The following is a 13,987-nucleotide window of genomic DNA, read 5'->3' as shown; positions in this document are numbered from 1 at the left end:
TACATTTTAAAATGAATTTATCCTGTGATGGCAAAGCTGAATTTTTAGCACCATTACTCCAGTCTTCAGTGTCACATGATCCTTCCGAAATGAGTCTAATTTTCTGATTTGGTATTAAAACATTTCTTATAACTAAACTATCTATGTTGAAACATTTTACAGGATTCTTAGATCAATAGAAAGTTTAAAAGAACAGTATTTATTTAAAAGATGAATCTTTTGTAGCATTATTAATGCCTCACTGTCACTTTTGATCAACATAATGCATCCAGCATCCTTGCTAAATAAAAAATATCTTACTGACCGCTTTCTCTGGAACTGTGGACTGTAAGGCGAGAGGAAAGGGGGAATCTTTTTTCTGTTACACTACAGACTAAGCGCACCTTTATAATAAATGGTCATTTTCATGTTTTGTATTTGTTTCAGACACTAAGGATATGACGACAGGTCCATCTGCAAACTCTCCAAGATATTCTGCATCCAGTGAGGCATCGACACCAGCATCTCCATCCCTCATCTCTCGCTCCCCTGAGGTCAATCCCGAGGAGCTCCTCCCCCTCGACCCGATGGCCACCTCTCACGGGCAACTTTACCAACATTACAGAGACGCCAAACAGCAAACTAGAAAGAGTGACCCAAGCATGCCTCATGACAACAATGACAATTTTACAATTCCCCGAAGACTGGATGGAAAAGAGCGCTCACGCAGCCCAAAAAAGACTCTATACATGGACAACAGGAATGAACCTAGTGAACGGGACCCTCGATCCACTAGCCCCAGGAAGACCAAGATGGAGAGCGTTGGGATCAGACAGGAAGTGCCTCAAAAGGCCACTGATGGATTGAAGCCTACCTCTGGAAGGAGACACAAAGATGAAGACGCTATGCACAAGCAGGACAGGGAAACAGGAGAGACCAGACCTGGTGTCTCAAGAGGTGGCAGTGACAAACACCAGAGAGACAAGACAGCAGAACCTCAGCGGGCTCCCGTACAGGCTCAGAAAGAGCCCGAGAGCGGAACCCTCAACCGAAAGGACCATAGAGGACGAGACAGGCCTCGAGGGGAAGAGGAAGACAGGAGTGCCCCTCTAGAGACTCCCCACGATGGGAACCCTACCACCAAGAAAGCCCCTATAACCCCAGGCCCCTGGAAGGTCCCCAGCTCCGCAAGGATTCCGCCTCCGGTGCATGGAGTCTAATGCTTTTGGGAGCAGTTATCGATGTGAATCACTGTGTATTATTATTTTTTTTGTATGACTATCACCATCTACACTGATAACGTGCAGCATTCGCTTGTGTCCACCAATAATAAGAGCGTCAGTTTTTGTGTGCCAATCAGACTGCAGCTAGACTCGTCCATGTCTCCTTGCTCCTGTGATGATAACATGAAGGATGCTTTTCTGTGAAGGTTAAAAAAAAAAAAAAAAAGGTGTCTATTGTTATGTATTAATTCTCCATCTTTGATTTGCCGCATGTCCTTACAACGACTTCCAATGATGCAACTGTCCTCAAGATCCAAGTGACTTTGTGTAGGCTTTGCATTAATCAGCTTTGCTGTGAATTTTTGACATATCCATCTTTAAAAGACCAGAAACTTGTGGTTAAGTATATTGTTTACTACCTGTGTGTTCATGAAGATGCATATGTAATTTATTGAAATGAATATGATGATATACAGTACACATATACATGTATAGAGGTATAGGTATTTGTATCCATTCTGAGCCAGGTCACTTATTAGTGTTCCAGCTTGCTGAAACTACTTTCGGCCTCCGAACAAACATATTTTTTCACAGTGCTATAGCTTTTACAGTTCATCTCGGTTGAGCATTTGAAAGGTGTGTACATTTGGAAGCATCATTAGAAGGTGAAGCAGAACTGGGAAATTCAGATATATTTTTGCATACTATCTATCCAATCTAACATATATTTTTTCTTATACTTTTTGCACATTTCACTCGATCAAATGATTTGTACTGCGTTGTTATCCCAATATTGGGACTTCCTATTCATTTAAAGTGTCTTTGCGCATCTGTATCTTTCAGATCGTCCTTTTAAATGTCAAGATGCTGTCTTATATCCAAGGGAAATGTAGCGCAGAATTATGTATCAAACATGGTGGATGTTATTCATCAAGTTCTTAAAGCCTCAAACAATTGGCACAAAGATTCAAATGTACTCAAGATATAACATTAATGCTGTCCAATATCTTTTTTCATAAAAATGGATTGTTCTATATGGGCAGAGCAGACAACAGTCAAACATTGCATATGCTACAGTGACTGAGTGCTTCTATATGTTTTGTCATGATGAAAAATGTGAATACTTTATAAATATGGTTTATGATTGCTTCTTGATCATTAATCTCAACCCTTTTGTATCTTGTTTCTCTAGTGCATCTCATGTCATGAGGTTGTATGTATGATACTGTGGCCTTGCATTGCTTTACCTTACACAAAAAAGCCTTGTGGTCTCTACATTGTGGTAGTTGTAAATGTTTTTAAAAATACAATGTACAGCACCTGTATAAAACTCGCCTTCGTGAGGGGAAAACAAGGAAAAAAATCTATAAATCGCTCCATTATTTTTTTAAGTAATTGAGAGTATGAGCATATAAATAGAGAGAGTGGTCAAATAAATTAATCTGGTCATGACCTTCTGTTCATGCACTGATGAATAAAGATTTACTGAAAACATTTCTCTTTTATGCCTCTTGTGATCCATTAAGTGTCTGATTTCCTACATTATGAAATATGAAAGTGCGCATTTGATTGCATTGCATTTAAGGGGGTGTTCACACAAAAGCAAAAGTGATGGAAAGTCCAATTCAACATCCATGAACAGGTTCTTTTGAACAGTTCATATCAAAGAACCAATTCAAGATCGATTCAGTGATCGCTTTTTCTTGTAATCACGTGGTCCCATCCCAGCATACTGATGCTGTTACGTTTCAAATTTTCGTTTTCATTTGTTTATTGCCGTTGCCATGATTAAACTTACAAAAAAAAAAGAACCTATTTTTGCTTTTACATTTAAATGCTAAAATTATCTGTAAAGCTTTATAGATTTTAAAGCTGTATTTATTCAAACCAGTTATGTGTTGATAAAACAAGTCCTACAATCAAACCAAACATTTCCATTATTTTTTTAAAGTTTATTTAAGATTTCTTCTCTGTACCAGTCAAATTCTCCATGGCATTTATTCAAAACCCTGAATCAGTGAATTGTTGACTCAAAAGCATCATAAACCGATTCGTAATCGAATCGTTCAGACCACAGACTGGTTGGTTCAGACCAGGTTCTTTAAAGAGGTTCAACGGATTCCGTGAAAAGATCCGAGTCGCAAGAACGATTCGTTCATCGACATTTTTGATGACACTCAGACAGGCAGATGCGACGCACTCTTGTTGTAAACATAGATCAACCAAAAATAGCGCAAACGACAGGCAAGAAAGCGTCCCACGTAGACGCCCACTGAAGAAATCCGACACCGCGCAACTATGACCTGGATGTCGTGTGTTGTTCTTTAACGTTAGTTGGCTATTTTGAGCTTAACGTAGACAGAGCGCTTAGAAATATAAATATCTCAACGAAACGGAACCGCCCAACAACAACCAACCCCTGAACCTGCTACAGCATTACGTCAGCCACTGGACGAGGCGCGTGCAGAAGCGCACGCATCCCTTCAACCGTAGCAGTACAGAAACATCACTACCCACAAGGCTATAGGTTGAGCGCATGCGCGTTCTGAGCGGGAAAACTACAAACGCATTAGCTCCGATTGGCTACTGACAAAAGAACTACAGCTCCCAATAGACATGCGCAAAAAGTCCCTTTTAAAGCCTTTTAAATTTACGTGCAAAATGGCTGCACAGGTCGATCTGCTACGCGTCAAAGTAGAGGAGAAGAGCAGGGACAGCTTTGACAAAGCCACCAAAGAGAAGAAAAAGAAGAAAAAACGAGAATGTTCGCCGTCCGATGACAAGCGCGAGAGATCGGAGAAGGAAGCGAAGAAAATAAAGCTACATCACCACCAACAGAATCACCAACATGCCCAACAACGAGCGCATCCACCGCACCAACAACAGAACAGCCAAGCGCGCAACTTCAGCAAAGAGCAGGCACCTGTGCAACACCGCCATCCCCTCCACCATCAGCTCAACAGCACCAAGAAAGAATTACCTCCGGGCTGGCCGCCGCGCAAAGTGACACCAGCAGCCCACGTCCCGCAGAAGACGGTCCTGCCGCCTTCCCCGCTGTTCACTTTCACGCCGCTCAAAGTAGCGAAGGCCAAGCCCCTAAACAACAAGCCCAAACACATTGAGAAGGACGTGAAACTTAAGCCCAAGAAGGAAAACGCCGAGGCGAACGTTAAAGTGGAGGAATGCAAGAAGAAGAAAGGTAACTTTAATAGCGTTTGCACGTAAGCCAAACGATTTTACATTTCTGGCTGGCTTCCAACTTGAGAAGTGAGCGGAGAAAGTGCTGTTAGCCTCAGCTGCTAACCCATGCGCGCGCACGCCCCCATTCACATAAATATTACCGAGGAAGAAAGTTTTCACTGCTGTGAAAGTACATTTTAATGAAACGTGTAACTTATTATCATTTTCTCTGCTTAGTATCAGAGGCGTTCTCATTACATATGTCTTGTTTACTAAACTCGCTGTTACTACATTAAACTGTAATTTTTACTTGCATAAGTAACGTGGTACTATTATAGCTTTTTTTATAAGCACGATACCATATTAATACCAGAGCTTTTGGACACAATACAATGATATGCTTTGAAGCATTTTGCAGTATCATTTATGTATATGGTAACCATTATGTACTACATTACAGTACTATACAGTATTACCGTATGTTGTCATGATTGTACCATGTTACCGCCAAAGCACTTTTTAAAATAATTGATATTAGTTGGTTAATAACAACAACTGTAGTGGTTATGGGATTGTACCTGAAACTATGGTCTCCAAATGCCCAGAATTGTGTTGAATTTTGATCACCCCACAAATGATCTAAAAAGTGTTCAAGGAGAGACAAAATCATTGGTGTGAGTTTTATTTTTCATGTTTGCAAGGTAAAGTTCTAGAAGCTATGTACAATTGATATTTATCTGATGTTCTTGTCATTTCTGTTGATCTTTTCAGAGCCCCACAGTGAGAATGGCAAAACCCAGACCCTGGAGGAATACCTCCTAAAGAAAAAGAAAAAGAAGAAGCGGCACCGTGAAGATGAGCGTGGCAAGAAGTTACGCGTGCACAACAAAGAGGTGCAGACGGTGTGTGCAGGATTGACTGGAGATGCTCCACCTCTTTCTGAAGACCCTGTCTTACATGCGTACATCAAAGATGAAAAGCCGTGTCCGGGCTTAGACGAGTACCACACCCCCAAAGGTGGGAAGAAGCTGTTCCTCTCGCACCAAGACCACTTCATCCGCAGCTCGTGGCTTCAGACCAACTCCTCCTTCAGCAGACTCATCCATGAGGAAAAGCAGCCCAATGGAGGGGCGTCTGTACTACATGCTTATGCAGATGAACTGTCCTTACTGCAGCCTGAAGACACTGAAAGATTTACTCAGGAGTTCCTGGAACTCGCCTTTGCTGAACACCCTAAAGGAGCTGCGCGCTATGCACTCGCCGTGGTGCATGGAGCGGCCGCCTACCTGCCCGATTTCTTGGACTACTTTGCCTTCAATTTCCCAAATACGCCTGTCAAGATGGAAATCCTTGGTAAAAAGGACATTGAGACCACCACGATTGCTAGCTTCCACTCCCAGGTAAGGTGACGCTTGAAACAATCTGTATTGTAAAAAGCGCTATATAAATAAAGGTGACTTGGCTTTGGCATGCCGTGCCGTTTTTTTTAAGCAGGAATGCGTTGATGTCTTGCATGGGTGACTTGCAAATGAAATCTATCAAATCTATTTAACCATTCCTACTTCTAGAGGACTGTTAAAGCAGCTGCAATTTTTATTTACACAAGTCAGGCGGCTAGAAGGTGTCAGTTCAAAGTACATGAACAGTCTTGAGTGAGTGAAGCAGAGCAAATTTACCCATGGCCAAACTGTTAGGCTGTTTCTCTGGCGTCTCAGAGACTAAATAAACTGACATTACCAAATTCATTCTTTCAAGAAGCGCGAGAATCACATATTGAAGTTATGTTCATTTTCTGGTTGTCTTAAACACCATATTACTGTAAATTGTTCCCTATGGCTTGTTCTCACCAAGGATGAAAACTATAATGTTTTAATAATCTTTCTAACTTTATTAGATTAGGGAAGTCCACACCATAGTTGGTCCACACCACACCACCATCAATTTTACAGCTGATGAACGATAAAAACATTGACAACTGATCAAAATCCAACTGACTTTAAAGAGCTTGAGCATTTAAAGCAGCTAACGGTATAACTGCAGCGCACCCTTATAATAAACAGAACGTTATCATGCGTTGGTGTGGATGCTAATATAAATATAGTTATTGTTATAGTTATCATGCTTGACGTGAACAGTCCTTTAAACTATTTTTTATTATGAAGCTTTGAAAAGACACACACACTGAACTTTGCATTAAGGTTAATCTTTACCCATTACAGCACTAAGATAAAAAGTGTGTGTTAGGATGTTGTTTCCTGGCTCTGAAGTGCTTTTGTGTTGCAGGTGAGCCGAACATATTGCTCTGGGACATATAGAGCTGGTCCCATGAGGCAGATCAGTCTGGTCGGTGCAGTAGATGAGGAGGTGGGCGATTTCTTCCCGGAGTTCTTGGACATGCTTGAGGAGTCTCCGTTTCTTAAGGTTTGAACAGAATCTCTCATAGAAGAGTGAGTTTGAAAGTCCTTGTGCTGAGGGTGTTCTGTAGTGCAAACGATTTTCTATTTGCCAGCGGTGTTTCTTACGTTTTTGGATCCAGCTAAATAGTGTTGTCGTCTTGCACAATTATGTAAAGGTTTTAGTTGCATCCCTGTACTTTTGAAGACCTTTAAACATCAAAATTGGAGATCTATACGCTACTGTTAAAAAATGTGGTGTCTAAAAGTTTTTTTTTTCTTTGTAAAGAAGCCTTGTGCCCAGAAAACTGCATTTGTTTAATTAAAAATTTAGACAATTTTACAAAATTTAGCAAAAACTGTTTTTTATAAATATAATTTATTCCTTTGATGGCAAAGGTAAAATATCAGCAGCCATTACCTCAGTTTTCAGTGTCACATGATCCTTCAGAAATCATTGAAACATTTCTTATCAATAAATCAACTGATAAAATTAACATTATAATTTATAAATGTCTTTATTAATACCTTTGTAGCCAATTTACAAATCAATTTAATGCATACTTGATGAATAAAGGTTTAATTTATTGGGGGAAAAAACTTACCCCAAACAGTAGTTTTTGTCCAAGAAAACGTCCTATAGGAACTGTTAAGCAGATAGTAATGTGTTAGCTAATGACTAATAATAGTCGATATTAAACTAAAATCATTTCAAATGCTACAACGGAATTTAGACATTATAACATTATATTGTAGAGTATGAAAAATTATTTTGAGATTTGCCATTACATTTAACATTTGTTAATAAATAAGTGTTTTTAAAAATGACCTTGAGTATGGCAAAGGTAAATATCTAAATGTACAGGAAAATGAGCATGAAGTAAAATTAGATATGCAATATCCATACATTAAAAAAACCTTCTAATATTAGCCATTAACTGATATATGCATCCCCAAGTATAAATAGTAAGCTGCAAGTCATGGCTGAGATAAGTCTGCTTTGAGATGTCCCACCTCAACATCCTGTTTCAATAGGAAATATGTTAACACGGAAAAGAAAACTGTGTTTGTTTAGTTGTTTCTTGCCATTCATACATTGAGACGGTGGTCAGGGCAAGGCTACAGCATGGTTCTAACTTCACAACGAATGTTTTGTTTGTCTGTGCAGATGACCCTGCCATGGGGAAGCCTGTCCAGCCTGAAGCTTGACTGCAGGTCCCAGAGCGACGATGGTCCCATCATGTGGGTGAGACCTGGAGAGCAGATGGTCCCCACAGCTGATATGCCCAAGTCTCCATTCAAGAGACGAAGGTATGCGCTGTTTAATGCTGTTGATATTCAACCTCAAAAAGGACTTTCATGGTAGCGCCTTACAAAACGCTTTCTTTTTGGTTGTAGATCAATGAATGAGGTCAAGAACTTGCATTACCTCCCGAGAGCCAGTGAACCACGTGAGGTGCTGTTCGAGGATCGGACACGAGCCCATGCGGATCACGTCGGCCAGAGCTTCGACTGGCAGAGTACAGCAGCTGTGGGTGTCCTGAAAGCAGTGCAGTTTGGGGAATGGTGAGTGCAGCCATCTGCCACGCAGAAACATATGCATGTGCTTGTACACTGTGTGTAATTAACTATAGATAAAATGACCTTTGATGTTCTCCTCTCTCATAGGAGTGACCGGCCACGGATAACCAAAGATGTGATCTGTTTTCACGCGGAGGACTTCAATGACGTCGTTCAGAGGCTTCAGCTGGACCTGTTTGAGCCACCTGTGTCACAGGTAGGAGCTGTTAAACTGCTAAACAGGACAGACTGTAGTTATGTGTGTTTATATTAGTCATGGCTAACATGGCAAGTTGGGTTGTGTAAGCACAATTTATGAGGGAACATGCAAGTTAGCAAGTTTTTCACTCTTTTCCACCTCGCTTTTAAATCACTTGCGGTGTGTGTCCACTGGCGCGGAACAGAGCAAGCGAGTGTTTTCTAAAAAAATCTAAACAACGGTGGGTTAGGTGCCGCGGTGGGCTAGTGATGTAACCGGTATTGCGGCAGAACACCGGTAACACTGGCAACGCGACTATCGCAACAAGCCTAACTGGTACCAGCTGCACTTTTTTGCTCTCTCTTGTTTACAACTTCAAGTTAACCCGCATAGCAGTGTGTATTTTATTCATGAAAGTATAGTCCGTTGTGCTGCATGTTTTAGAGCAAAGTGTGTCACTGTGATCATTTACACACTTGCAGCTTATGCAGTGTTTTCAGCTTCTCAGAGCGGCTCAGTTCATAGTAAACGCGGTGAACTCCATCTCTGCATGTGAAGAGAGTTAAACTCGCATTTGGGAATGCAGTATGTTTTGGCATGCTTTGTTTTTGGCATAAAATTTATTATTATATTATTTTTCACGATATTTGATTAATTTACAACTTTTTTGTGGATGGGTGATAACATCAGTTAACTCAGATATGTAATGACAAGTGTTTGTAAACCTGTTGTCACTAGGGCTGGGTACCGAGTTCGATACTTTTTAGGTACCGACCGAATTGCCTCGATACTATCGAGTATCGAAAAATGACTTGTTTTTCGGTACCAGATTTTGATACCTAAGGGGTTAACTCGTCAACATCAGTGCTCAAAGAAATACATGAAATGCACAACGACACACCTAAAGTCGCTCACGCACATACACGCAAACTCTACACACACTAGACGCGCGGAAATCTCCGCGCACATACTCATATGAGAGGCGCGCACTCACACAAACTCGCGCACATACTCAATGAGACGCGAGCACACACACACAAACTCTCCACGCACATAGTCCTATGAGACGCGAGCGCGCGCGCACACACACAATACCCTAAAGATGTGGATAAGTCGATCAAAAGTGTGGCTACATTTCTCCAGGCTCGATGCCAACAGCGCGCGATGCAGTATTTGCGGTAAAATAATTGCTGCAAAGACCAGTACCGCGACAGATATGATGAAGACCTTGACAGTGCACGGAGTAAACAAGAGCAGAAAGTTGCTTCGTCTTCGACTGGTAAATGAAGAGATACCTTGTTGATCACTCTGACAGTGTTTATATTGCAATAATGACCCACTGAATGTAGGCTACACTGCCGTTCAAAAAATTGTTGGTTAGTCAGAATTGTTTTTCAGTAAGGATGCATTAAAGTAATCAAAAATGACCCTAAAACATGTGTAATGTTACAAAGGATTTCTGTTTCAAATAAATGCTGTTCTTTTTAATTTTTTATTCATCAAAGAATCATGAAAAAATGTATCATAGTTTCCAAAATAGTAAGCAGCAAACTGTTTTCATATTTCTGAAGGATCATGTGACACTGAAGTAATGATTTTGAAAATTTAGCTTTGACATCACAGGAATAAATTACATTTTGAAATATATTCAAATAAGATTTTAAATTGTAATACTATTTCATAATGTTACAAGTTTTACAGTATTTTTGATCAAACAAATTCAGCTTTGGTGAGCATGAGCTCTTTATAAAAAAAAATGTTCCTTTATGCACTGGCTAAGGAGATGAGTCAAACTGAAAAAATAAAACCAAAGTTTTTCTGAGGTAATGTGTTATGTAATCTTGTTAAAATGGATTTCATAAAATGGGTATCGAAAAAAGTATCGTTCAGGAACCGGTATCGAAATCAAGGTATCGGTATCGGTATTGGTATCGAAATTTTTGGAACGATACCCAGCCCTAGTTGTCACAGACACTTAAAGGTCTCCCTTAAGTTTTCTACCAAAATAAAAGCTTGAGGGTTTAACTCTTGCAAGTGAACATATTAAGTCATAAGAATGGTAAATTTACAACTAAAGTCAAATAATGAATATATTTTTATAGAATATAAATTTTAATATTAATATTTTACAGTGCATTTGTTTTACAATAGTAATACATTTCTGTCTTAGAAATAATATAATTAATTATAATAATAATTGACACATTTCACGATTCGATTCCGATTCACAAGCTTGCTATTTGATTCCAATTCGATATTGATTTATTTGGATACATGTCAGATACAGTAAATGTACATTTTCTCAAGGAAAAAAATCTCTCAACTAATGCTGTAAACTATACAGGAAGTCAGTTGGTATTGCATTATAAAATTGAAGGTTAATTTTTATGCAAACATTTAAATTACACACAAGGACGTTTTTATAATAATAAAGTTATAATACTAACTTTATAATTACATAATTATGTTTATACTCCAATTTGTTTTTTGAAATATAAACCTTTAAATGGTGGCTGTCATAATTTCCTGTCGGATTTATTTAAATGGACATTAAAATTGAAGAACTGTAAAATGGCTCTTCTGAGGTAAATGTATCATTACTTGACGTTGTTTACTAAGCTGATGTCTTTCTGCAGTTGAAACACTGATTGAGTGATTACATGAGACATGCTACCCATTTCGGTAAGTTGTACAGTAGGCTATATTTCGACATGCCTTCTGATGTTTATTTCGTGCTGTAACTTAGTAAAGCGGAAGAGATGCTCTGTTCTCGTGTGCTTCACGCTGCTGTTTCCTTTGATCTGAGGTGGTCATTTCCACGACACATTGAAGAGGGCCAAAATGTTTTTTCATAATAAAATGGACAGAATTTGAAATTTGAAATTCATATCAAAAGTAAGTGCGATTTATTGAATGGGAGGCGTTACAATGTTCTGCGATATCGTTTCATAAAAATGAGAATCAATTAAAATCTATATTTTTTTTTGTTGTTTTTTTACCCAGCCCTAATAATAAAAATATATGGTCCCACTATCAGCTATCAGTCCTGAGGAATGTCCTGACCAATCATCCTCACAATGTCCTGACCAAAACCTCACAACACCCTCCCCCTGTCGGTGATTGGTTGGAACACTATTTGTTTTGGTTTTGAGTGTTTGGCTAAACCATTTGTTTTTGTGCGCAGATCTCAGAGCCTAGGCTGCCTACAGAGCAGGTTTTTTTGACGGCATGCTTATGGGGCGGGCAGCTAGCGGATCGTTAGGAAAGATTAGATGAATGTGATAAAAATATTTTTGGGCCTGAAATCACTGATACCACCTTTAATCAACTTCGATACTTATCACCATTTATGCCTCTAATGTTGTGGCAATTTCTCCCCAGTCTTTTTCAAGGTATTGTATTGAACGTAGTATCATGACAGCAGTAGCCTTCACTATATTTTCATCTTTCATATATTTTTCAAGGTTCTGTGCAGAAAGCTTGTTTGATTGTGAAATATTCAATTCTAAAGATGAATGACAGTAGTAAAATATATGTTATTCTATTTTGGTGCTAATGTCAATCAAAAAGTCTCATTTGTCAGCTAAACTAGTCTAAGAACTGCCTAAAATAATCAGTTATATTAATGAAATATTGCATGATTTGAATTGAATATCAGCACTGCTGTTATTCATCCATAGACTGAACGTAAATGTATCATATTTTTATAAACAACATTTTGAGTTGAAATTGAATTGAATTAAATTCAAGGCATCTAAAGGGGATAAGTTTTGATAATCCATTATTTCTAATTATTTTAAGAGCACAATCTGATCTTTTGATGGCACGTGGTGTTGGATGAGCAGTAATTATTACGTGAATCCTAACGGGTGTGGAGAGGATGTAAGGACAGGCAGGTTTAAAACACGTCAGCATTCTCATAATGCCCCTCTGTTTACAGTGTGTCCAGTGGGTGGACGATGCCAAACTCAACCAGTTACGACGGGAAGGCATCCGCTACGTTCGTGTGCAGCTCTGCGACGACGACATCTACTTCATCCCCCGCAACGTGATCCACCAGTTTAAAACAGTCTCGGCCGTGTGCAGCCTGGCGTGGCACATCCGTCTAAAGCAGTACCACTCTGAGGAAGAGGAGGAGTCAAAGGACGTTAAGACCAAGGACCTGTGTTCCACATCATGTCCTCCCCCTGTTCACCCGGACACCAAAGTCACCTCCTGCGCCCATCTACAAACGGACACGGCACAAGGTGGGGTGGCGAAAACGGACGAGCTGGTTTTCCAGAGGCCCGCTACGCCCCCCAGAGAGCCACAGCCCGCGCCTCCGCAACCGGCTAAATCCGCCCACACTGTTCCCGCCGCTCCCTGTTCAGAGACCGGCCCTCTGTCCTCGCCCACACCAGAGCAAATGCTTCCACAGGCTCCCGTCCAGCCTGCATCAGACTCCTCACTCAATGGCAGCAGGTCCACGGATTTCCCCAAATGACTTCCGAATCCTTCATTTTGCGGAGTGGTGGAGTTTTAATTCACCTGGCAGACTTTTCTGACATTCCACAGTGTAAAAAAAAAAAAAAGGAATATCTGGACTTCACCTAAAAACGATGAAGACTGTATATTTTTCTTTTTTAGATTTTGGTTAAGAAAATGACCCCACGAGTACTTTTTAGGTTTTTCTCAGCCAAAGTATTTAATTTGAAATATATTTTTGCTGATTACTCAGTATTGTTTTATATTTGTTTATATATTATTATAAATGAGATGAATTATCTCTCAAGAAGGACTTTTCATTGTTGTTTCCCAGGTCGTCATGTGCATCTGCTAATTGGTTTTTACAAACAAGGAAAAAAAGTGCCTGTCACAAGTGGAGAGCAGCAAGTATGTCTTAAAAGAGAAAAATAGGCTTTTTTTTTCTTCTTCTTCTTCCCATGATGTAATGTCACACTGCAGTATCTGACGTATTTAAGATAGACTAGAGAGAAGTATCAATTTCAAGTGAGAGATATTTGCTTTTTCTTTGATCATCCTCTGGTTTTGGATTAAAACACTTTGCTTGAAGGAAAATTAATTATTTTTTGAACGAGTATTAGCAGTAATTATCAAAGAGGGGCATGTGCATTACCTCTCACGTATGCAGGAAATAGGATTTGGCCTTTACAAGAGGGTTGTTCATTTTAATTATTTATTTTTGTCCAGAATAGTCAGTCTTTTGAGATCATGGTCATACATTTATTTGTCATGTTCATTTTCTGTCTGAAGTCGTGTGTACAAAACCCATTGTTCATTTTTTTTATATATATATATATATATATATATATATATATATATATATATATATATATATATATATATATATATTATTTTTTTTTTTTTTTTTGGACAGGAAGATATATTCCATCTAAGACCGGACGTTAGCAGAAAATTAGATGGAAATGTAATAACCAAACCTGCACTCAGGG

At 39.4% G+C, this 13,987-nt stretch overlaps 2 protein-coding genes across 4 annotated transcripts in view; both read left to right on the top strand.

Moving 5' to 3' along the window:
- magi3a (membrane associated guanylate kinase, WW and PDZ domain containing 3a) overlaps window positions 1–2,696 on the top strand; it is a 130,667-nt gene extending 127,971 nt beyond the window's left edge. For all 3 annotated transcript variants that reach the window (XM_081385891.1, XM_081385890.1, XM_081385889.1), the window contains exon 22: window positions 427–2,696. In XM_081385891.1, coding sequence (XP_081242017.1) covers window positions 427–1,199 — 773 coding nt within the window. In that variant the 3' untranslated portion in view covers window positions 1,200–2,696. The remainder of the gene's footprint in view (window positions 1–426) is intronic.
- A 659-nt stretch (window positions 2,697–3,355) lies between these two features.
- Window positions 3,356–13,588, top strand: rsbn1 (round spermatid basic protein 1). Its single transcript, XM_081387501.1, has 7 exons — window positions 3,356–4,401; window positions 5,154–5,782; window positions 6,666–6,803; window positions 7,944–8,086; window positions 8,174–8,341; window positions 8,444–8,552; window positions 12,475–13,588. Exons 1-7 carry the CDS (start codon window positions 3,819–3,821, stop codon window positions 13,015–13,017), a joined length of 2,313 nt encoding a protein of 770 aa, XP_081243627.1. The 5' UTR covers window positions 3,356–3,818; the 3' UTR covers window positions 13,018–13,588.
- Window positions 13,589–13,987: the final 399 nt, after the last annotated feature.

Source organism: Scardinius erythrophthalmus (genome assembly GCF_964197995.2).
Source record: "Scardinius erythrophthalmus genome assembly, chromosome: 15".
Lineage (NCBI taxonomy): Eukaryota > Metazoa > Chordata > Actinopteri > Cypriniformes > Leuciscidae > Scardinius > Scardinius erythrophthalmus.
The sequence above is the reverse complement of the archived record's forward strand: the minus strand, read 5'-3'. Positions and strand labels throughout refer to the sequence as shown.

Excerpts from the sequence above, each read along its gene's own strand:
- rsbn1 (XM_081387501.1), top strand. The coding sequence starts at position 3,819 with ATGCGCAAAAAGTCCCTTTTAAAGCCTTTTAAATTTACGTGCAAAATG. Across the intron at positions 5,783-6,665 it reads TTGCTAGCTTCCACTCCCAG|GTGAGCCGAACATATTGCTC; the intron begins GTAAGGTGACGC and ends TTTGTGTTGCAG. Across the intron at positions 6,804-7,943 it reads AGGAGTCTCCGTTTCTTAAG|ATGACCCTGCCATGGGGAAG; the intron begins GTTTGAACAGAA and ends TTGTCTGTGCAG.